This window comes from Calypte anna, chromosome 5A (assembly GCF_003957555.1).
Source record: "Calypte anna isolate BGI_N300 chromosome 5A, bCalAnn1_v1.p, whole genome shotgun sequence".
NCBI lineage: Eukaryota > Metazoa > Chordata > Aves > Apodiformes > Trochilidae > Calypte > Calypte anna.
The window spans coordinates 5,739,069-5,748,316 of NC_044251.1; the positions used below are offsets into that span (position 1 = coordinate 5,739,069).

Sequence of the window (9,248 nt, forward strand, 5' to 3'; positions counted from 1 at the left end):
CGGGTGGATTAAGGTCTCACATCACTTCAGGCTCTCCAGGCGTGGTTTGTGTTTGCTGTGCCTCGGAAAAGGCTCACAAACCAGCTCTGCAGTCGAATCCGGACTTTCTCACAGGCGGGGAAGGGTCCATGAGATCTCAATATCTTTTTATCACTTCGAAATTGTTACCTTAGTGTCCTGCAGTCCAAAGTGGGTCGGCACGCCAGGACCGAAGTCCAGGTTGTGTCTGGGAGAGGCGTGTTCTGGACTACGTCTCCCAGCATCCCGCTGGAAGGTTGAAGGAAGCGGTCACGGTGGTTCCTCCAAGAACAGGACAGGGGTGTGTGAATCCCTGGAAGCCACAGGTTACTGAGGAGCCCGCGTCGAGCATCTCCGCGTCTCTCCCCGGTACAGGGCAGCTCCTCTCTCCATCGGTAGGGCTGGGATGGCGGTGCAGGTGTCGGTACTTCCTTCCCCCCGGTGTCTGTTCGATGAGCCGGTGCAGATTTGCGTGGCGGGACTCCTGCCCTGGCAGACGGTCACCCTCCGAGCCAGCCTGGTGGATGATAGCGGGGAACTTTTCCAAGCCCACGCTCGCTACAGAGCTGGGAGCAGCGGGGAGCTGGATCTCAGCCGCTGCCCCTCTCTGGGAGGCAGCTACTCGGGAGTGGAGCCCATGGGGCTGCTGTGGTCCCTCCAGTCCGAAGCTCCCTATAAGCGCCTGGCGAAGAGGAACGTCCTGACCCCTTTCTGCGTGGACTTTGAAGTGTACGCGGGACACGAGAACACGAGCCACTTGCTGGCCAAATGCACCAACGAGAGATGGTTTTTAGGAGAGGGGGTGAAGAGGATTCCGATCAGAGAAGGTCGCTTGAAAGCAACCCTCTTCCTCCCTCCTGGTGAGTTTTAATTCCTTACGTTTTGGTTTTCCAGGTGTGACTTACGGCTTTGCCACGTCTGGATGCTCTTGGGAACCCAGAGCAAATCCTCAGCCAATGGTTCCCTCGGTCCCTGCTTGATCCAACTCCTTGGGTCCTCGCAGCAGAGCAGGGAGGAGCAGGCATTGCCCCGGGCATTGCAGGGGGGGCAGCAGAGGTAACACAAGGCACTTTGCTCTAGACCTCTCCCGCAGTGGGTGTCTGGGGAAAAGTGTGTTTATTTCTTAGCTCTTCTCTTTAGCTGACAGAATGAAGAGCCCTCTGGTCTTTGGCAGAGCTGTGAGATGTCACAGGGCTGGCCAAGGAGTGATGAATGACAGGCAGCTAGCCTGGATCTACCTGGGGGCTCTGGACTTGTCTCTGTGTTTCTCTCTTTGGCTAAAGGAAAGGAAAAGAAAGTCTGCCTGGTTGAGCATCTTGGCTGCAATGGATGCTTAGGGAGACAGAAGACAAATGAGAAGGTCTTTAAGCAGGTGTCATATTCCATAGCTCCCAGAGAGTGGTGGTGAACGGGGCTGCATCCAGTTGGCGGCCGGTCGCTAGTGGTGTCCCCCAGGGATCAGTATTGGGCCCAGTTCTGTTCAATATCTTTATCGACGACCTAGACGAAGGGATTGAGTCCATCATCAGCAAATTCGCAGATGACACCAAGCTGGGAGGAAGTGTGGACCAACTCGAAGGCAGGAGGGCTCTGCAGAGGGACCTGGACAGACTAGAGAGCTGGGCCGATTCCAACGGGATGAGGTTCAACAAGGCCAAGTGCCGGGTCCTGCACTTTGGCCACAACAACCCCATGCAGCGCTACAGGCTGGGCACAGAGTGGCTGGAGAGCAGCCAGGCAGAAAGGGACCTGGGAGTCTGCATCGACAAGAAACTGAACATGAGCCAGCAGTGTGCCCAGGTGGCCAAGAAGGCCAATGGCATCCTGGCCTGTATCAAAAACAGCGTCACCAGCAGGTCCAGGGAGGTGATTCTTCCCTGTACTCAGCGCTGGTTAGGCCACACCTCGAGTACTGTGTCCAGTTCTGGGCCCCTCAGTTTAAGAAGGATGTAGAGGTCCTGGAACAGGTCCAAAGGAGGGCAACCAGGCTGGTGAAGGGACTCGAGCACAGGCCCTATGAGGAGAGGCTGAGAGAGCTGGGGCTGTTCAGCCTGAAGAAGAGGAGGCTCAGGGGAGACCTCATTGCTGTCTACAACTACCTGAAAGGAGGCTGTAGCGAGGTGGGAACTGGACTCTTTCACAGACGACCTTCAACAAGACAAGAGGACACAGTCTTAAGTTGTGCCAGGGGAGGTTTAGGTTAGATATTAGGAAGAATTTCTTCACGGAGAGGGTGATTAGGCTATGGAATGGACTGCCCGGAGAGGTGGTAGATTCTCCGTCCCTGGAGACATTTAAAAAAAGACTGGATGTGGCACTCAGTGCCATGGTCTAGCAACTGCTCCGGTGGGTCAAGGGTTGGACTAGATGATCTCTGAGGTCCCTTCCAACCCGGCTAATTCTATGATTCTATGATTCTATGATTCTATGACACAGTATCCAGACTGGATCCTGTGTAAAGCTGCTTTGACCTCTGAACTGTTCTTGTTCTTGAGCAGTACTTAAATGTGAGTATCTTGCTCTGTAATGAATGAAAAGCCCCTTACAAATCTGAGACACCAAATCTTGTAAGGAAAGACTGGCTGTAAGAGGAGGCAGAGCAGCAGCCGGAAAGTGAGGTCCTGTGACTGCAGCAGGAGAATTGGGAAGCCCAGGGGTACCCAGATCAAACTGAAGCCTGAATTGACACCCGGTGCTGGCATTTCTGGGTGCATCTCACAACTCAAGTATTCCCTCCCTGGAAAACCTGCTAGCACAGCTCCTAAGGACACATAGCTCGTGCAGCACTACTGTTTGTTCATCAGTCTCCAATGACCTGAGAGCATATAGGCCAGTTTCAGCTGAAATTCATCATGCAAGAAGAATGCCCAACGTGTCCTGGCAGCCACTGCAGGATGTGCCTGAAGATGACATACTCCATGGAAAGCTTCACAGGATGATGTCCTTTTGGTATTTACTGTCCTGATGTGTGCTGAGGGGGCATTGCTGAAAAGACAAATGTAGAAACTTTTCTCTTTGAGTATGTATAAATATAAATATACACACACATACACACCTTTCATTGCAGGACCTGGTCCATTCCCTGGACTTATTGATCTGTATGGATCTGGAGGAGGTCTTGTTGAATACAGAGCAAGTCTGCTGGCTAGCAGAGGCTTTGTGACTCTGGCTGTTGCTTATATGGCCTTTGAAGATCTCCCTGCCATGCCAGAGGTTCTTGAACTGGACTATTTTGAGGAAGCTGTCAACTTTTTGCGGAAGCAGCAGCAGGTACGAGACAAATTATGGTGCTCACCATGGAAGCTATTTTCCAATTTTATGATGTGAAATGTTATATGGCACTGCATGCATTTTGTGATGTTAGAGAATTTCACTCTGAGATGAATTTATAAGATGTTAGAATGAAAAACAGTGTGACCTGAGAGATGGAAAACCATGTGCCTCAAATTTTGCAAGTAGTTGGACAGCTGGTTTTGCACAGCAGCTTATGACAGATCATAGAGTGTTGTGCAAAACACTGTTTGTGTAAAACATGTCTTAGTTTTTTTCCACCTACTTTAGCAGGGGAAAAGATTTCAAGATTTCAGAAGGGGAAAATCTTTTTACTTTTTCTACTATTTTTGTCACAGCCTTTTCATTTTGAGTAAGTTGCACAAAACAGTAATAAAACATTTTCACAACATTATCTGTTCTGGTTGTATCACTGAGAAGTGTGCCGTGTCATAAGAAATGGGCTGTATTTGAACAGGTCTGTGGGATTAGGAGGATCCTATATAGCCATATATCATCTGACCTAAACCAAAAGAGATCAGGAGGAATTCAGTAACATTTAAACTCTGAATGGAATGCTACTTGATGGGACATTCATTTCACAAAGTTATTTATTCTTTAGCACGTGGACACCAGGAATGTAGCCAGTGTGAGAGTAGAATTCTGCCTTGCTTGTTTATCTTGTTCCTCATGGTGCTCTGAAACATCCAGAACATCTTACATGACATACATTCCAAAATAAATTGCTGCAAAAGAGCCTTCATTATAAATAAATTGATTTAAAGAGCTGTTGGGCTTACTCAGCCTCAGGTGTAATGAACCTTGGGTGTTCCAAGGCAAAACAGAAGATAAAAAGTCAGCTGTAGGAGAGCATGAAAAGACAATGGCATGAAAGAAAATAGATGCAGGTAAATCAATGAAAAAATGGCTTTCCAAAGGGGACTTGAGAAGAGAAGATTGAACTAGTTTGGAGGCAGGAGCAGTAAAAGATAGAATACTGAGAGCAAGCGTCTAGCCAGGATGTGGAGGGAGCAAAGAGAGTTTGTCTGTAGAGGTCACCAGGAAGAAAAGGTGTTACAGGAGGAGAAATTCTGAGGAGCTGTAGAGGTCATAGCCACTGTTGTGGAGGCTCAGCAAAATGGTAGATGGTACAGGAGTGATGTAACCTGAACAGAGAGAGGGAAGGGATAAAATGTGGGCAGTCTTAGTTGGATGAGGAGTGAGGAAGCAGAACTGGAGACATGATGTCAGCCCAGGAAAGGAGGAATAGTTGATAATGGTTGTTTCATAATTGTGTTTCAGGTGAAGGATACTGGGATTGGTATTCTGGGCTTGTCTAAAGGAGCTGATCTGGCCCTTTCCATTGCCACATTTCTACCTGGCATCAAGGCAGCTGTCAGCATATCTGGAAGTGGTTTTAATACTTTCATCCCCCTGAAGGGGAATGGATTCACTGTTCCTGCTCATCCATACGATCTGGGGAGGATGAAGACCGATGAAGATTCTGAGCTGGTAGATTTTACAGATGTTCTAGATGATCACAGAGACCCAGCAACTTCGGCTAGTCACATTCCACTGGAGAGATCCTTGGCCAAGTTCCTCTTCCTGTCTGGACTGGATGACAAGAACTGGAAAAGCGATCTCTATTGCCAGGATGCTGTTCAGCGCCTTCAGCAGCATGGCCAGGAAGTGGAGTTTTACTCCTATTCTGGAGCAGGACACCTTTTGGAGCCACCATACTTGCCTCTGTGCCAGGCTTCAATCCACAGAGTGCTTGGGTTGTTTGTGCATTGGGGAGGGAAATGGAGGGAGCATGCCAAAGCCCAGGAAGATGCCTGGCACAGGATACAGGCCTTTTTCTGGCAACACTTGATGGACTCAGACATCCCTAAGAGCAAGCTGTAGTGGGAGCTGGCAAAAGTGCTGATGAGGGTTGGTATTTCAGCTCTCGTGGAATCTAGGCACTGAAAATTTCCTGGCCCTCTTTCCTCTGAACCTCAGTGTTGTGTAGTTCTGTAGTTTAATTTCCCAAATAATGTTCCAATTTTTAGTTGAATGTCAGATGTCTTTTGTCTGCAGCAGCAATGTGTAGATTATCACCTGATCTGCCTGTGTGCTGGAGGCATCTGAGAAAAGCCCAGCATCTGAGAAAAGCCCAGCATCCTATCATACAAATTTCATAGAATCATAGAATTGGATGGGTTGAAAGGGACCTCAGAGATCATCAAATCCAACCCTTGATCCACTCCCGCTGCGGTTCCCAGCCCATGGCACTGAGTGCCACATCCAGTCCCTTAAAAATCTCCAGGGACAGAGAATCCACTACTTCCCTGGGCAGCCCATTCCAATGTCTGATCACCCTCTCCATAATGAAGTTCTTTCTAATGTCCAACCTAAACCTCCCCTGCCACAACTTGAGACCATGCCCTCTTGTCCTCATTTGTCCTGAGCTGTCTTTGCCCTCAGTCTCCAGTCATCTCCATTGGTCGCAGTGAATGCTCTCACAGGAGGAGTTTTCCTCTGAATAGTTCAATCTTGCATCTTCAGCTAACTTGGATGTAAACTTTCCCACTTTCTTGGGACAACACTTTCATCCACTCACCTCTCCTCTTGCTCTAAGATTTTCTCCCATTGCTTAGTAAAAAGGTTGCACAGTTCTGATCTCAACTAAGTTAAGAGGTGCTCTTCTGACTTATTCTGCTGTGCAGCAATTTTTTCCTGGTACCTCAAGACACAGAAGAAGTGAATCTTACCCAGGTTACACTGGGTGTATCTCCTGCTGACTCCAGATTACATCCATTACATATTAGGGTGAAGTTTTCACTGCACTACTTAATAAATGCAATGTGTATGTGTGTGCACAGTTTAAATTATCTGAATCAAGCCTTTGACCATCTTTATGCCTATAAATACCTCAGCAGCAACCCTGGTGTAATCACAAGCTGTCATTTTGCCTGCCTGAGTAGTGTGTATGCAGCAGTCCTTACCTCCTATTGGTAAGAGATGTGGTAAGAGATATTGCAGTGAGTCTACTCAGTGCTGGGGATGGGGGTGACAGAGGTGTCTTAAGTACCTGCCTCTGAATGCTGAAAGGCAGTTTTTCCCCCTTTTGGGGAGAAAAAATAATAATAATAATAAAAAAAAATATATAAAGCTACTGCTGCTGCTGAGTTCCCAGGAGCCTTGGGGAGCCATCTGTCCCTGGGGTCTTGCTGCTAAAACAGACAGCTCTGGGCTCAGAGACAGCTCTGGCTTTTGTGCCCAAAGAACAGGGAGAGCAGGAGCCAAATACATGAGGGAGTGCCTTAAAATTCTGCCACACTGCCTTTCACAATCCATACTTGGCTTTTCCAAGGCTGGTGTGTGGCCCAGGAAGGGGGAATTGCACCAAGTGCCAGGGGGTGGGGGATTGCACCACCACAGTGGGATGGCATCAGCTTGCTGGCTTTTTTTAGGTATCAAATGGCATCAACTTAGCAAATTTTACCTCCTGGTGAAGGCTCCCATTCTGACCACAAAAGCCAGAAGGAGCTGGGGGTTTCTGCTTTCACGGAGTCACCAAAATCTTGCTCTGGAGAGAGCAGTAGTCCCTGGTTTCCAATTTCTGCTGAGGCACAAGCTCTGTAGGAGCCTGAATCCTTCTGAGGACAGAACCATGGCCTCAATTTTCTTGCTTCAGGGAGCAATGGCCTCTGAAAATGAGCATGTTGTGACTCAGAGGGCTTTAGACTCTGCTGCAGTATATCCCATATAGAAGGTGCCCCTCAAGTTACTTTGATTTCCCTGCCCCAGCCCTTCCTCAAAAATGATGGCTGGGTACCACTTAGCTCAAGGTGTGAGCAGTGAGAGTAGGAAGGTCTTTCTCCTACTCACCTGTACTGGCCATCCATCAAGTTTTCTGCTATTACATCTTTCTGATTTTTGTTTTCCCCCTGTGTGTGTGTCCTGTGATCATTCTGGATGTTCAGTGATGGGGTAGGACACAGCAGAAGAACAACAAATCAAACACATTTAAGCAGTTTAATCTGAATATGGGGCATTTCCTTTCCCTTCATTTTTCTATTTTATTTTTCTTCTTCTATTTTTCTGTTTTATTATAGCAGCCAAAAAAACCCAAAACTGGGTTGTCCATCCACATTTGCCTCAGACTTAGGGCACAAGGCTGTGGTACAAGTATTTTTCTTTTTTTTTTTACTGAACAAAGAGAGGCGTGTGCATGTCACTGTGGTTCTCCAGCCTGTGGGATAACTCACATCTTTTTTAATCCCTTCTGAGGGCAAAACAAGCTTTCTCAGCAGTATACTTGGAATTACAGGAGGGCTTCTGAGAAACTACCATTAAAAGGAAAAAGACTCTGTATCTGTAAATCAGCCAGGTGGTCAGTGATGCTTTCATGGGGTCTGATGTCCCATTCAGCAGAGTCAAGGAAAAGAGTCTTGAAACCAGAGGGTGAAGGGAGCCTGACTAGTGAGTCCGTAAATTACAATAGCTTGTAGGATCTCTTTGGTTTGTTGCTCTGAAAGGAAAGCTTTGCTATCCAGTTAAAAGCTGTTTATTTATCACTTGGATGACAACTGGCAAGAAAAACCCAAAAAAGTTGGGAATTCTTTTAAAATCAGCTGGGTTTTTGCAGTTACACCCAGATTTGAAACTTGTTTTCAGAAAACAGAAGCTGGAGGCAGACAAAAATAAAATCATTGGAAATGGCCTAACTTCAATAAAAATGCTTATACCTATTCTTAATTGTGTTCTTTAGGGTTTTGCTGAAGACTTTGAGAGGTAAATGTTTCCTCTGCAGAAGGAATGATTTAGACAGATGGGGCTAAGATGATTTTTTTTTTCCAAGTTAGTAGCAAAAATTCCACTAATTACAGCCTATAAAGTCAGGGTGCTTTACACAGCTTCTCCAGGCTTACAGAGTACAGGCAACATTAATTAAGAACAATGTGAAAGTAATTATTTAATTAATTGACCTTTAGCTTCAAAGAAACCCTATGCTGATCCCAGCTGATAAAAGTAATAAAAACTGGTTGACAAAAGCTATTTTTGTGATGACAAAAATTGAAAAGTGCTTCGGATAAAATAGAGCATCAGAAGACTAGCTTGAAGCAGAAGATTTCAGCTTGATGCTTCTATCTGTCCATTTTTTTTGTATCTCTACATTGTCAGGAGACTGCTCTGAAAGGAAGGGAACTGGTGTGAAATAGCATGGCATTGAGTGGAGCATCTCTAAACTCTGCTTTAGCCTTACTGCCAAGACCACATGGGTCTAGGATAAACTGGATGATTGCTATCTTAATTATATGAAGCTTATTATATATAGCTTATTATTTTAAATTAGGTGTTCTGAAGCAGGCCACAGGCTGTTTGCACAGTGTTGAGACCTTTGGTCACAGCTTACTATTTTCATTGTGGGCTTTCTGTCTCATAATACATACAATTTTTTTTTTTACACAGTCCTGTTTACTCAAGAACCCTTCATGAAAATCTCCAGGGTCTCCTAAGAGTTTGAAAATGTTTGGGAACTCCATGGAGCAATGTTCTTTGTATTGAAAAAGCTTATGGGGTTCTTTCCCTATACTTTGCTCTATCTGTTAAGCTGTGCACAGAAAGAATTTCTTCATGTTCTTTGCTGGATACCTAAAAGTACCAAGTCCAGACAAGTATTTCCTTGAACACAAGCTAAAGCTGATCCTGAAGCATTTTGATACATGTACAATATAATTCAGAGGAAATTGTAGAATGAAATCAGTAAAAATGCCTTTATTAAGGAAAAGTGAAGTACAGGAGAGGTGAAGCATCTTAGAAAAAGTAGCTCAACATCAAACACTGTGCCTCTGCAGAGGTAGTGGATATTTGAGTCTTCAGTAGAATTTTACATGAGACTGTTCTGAACAAGGTGATTTCAGTACAAATGTGCTCCTGGAGCATCAGGAGCTTCTTACCCAGTGTCTCCAGAT

The 9,248-nt window shown here is 46.0% G+C and overlaps 1 protein-coding gene across 1 annotated transcript; it reads left to right on the forward strand.

Moving 5' to 3' along the window:
- Nucleotides 1-266: 266 nt before the first annotated feature.
- LOC103534422 (acyl-coenzyme A thioesterase 1-like) lies at nt 267-5,533 on the forward strand. The gene is made up of 3 exons (XM_008500379.2): nt 267-878; nt 3,086-3,288; nt 4,591-5,533. Exons 1-3 carry the CDS (start codon nt 425-427, stop codon nt 5,191-5,193), a joined length of 1,260 nt encoding a protein of 419 aa, XP_008498601.1. The 5' UTR covers nt 267-424; the 3' UTR covers nt 5,194-5,533.
- The last annotated feature ends 3,715 nt before the right edge of the window (nt 5,534-9,248 follow it).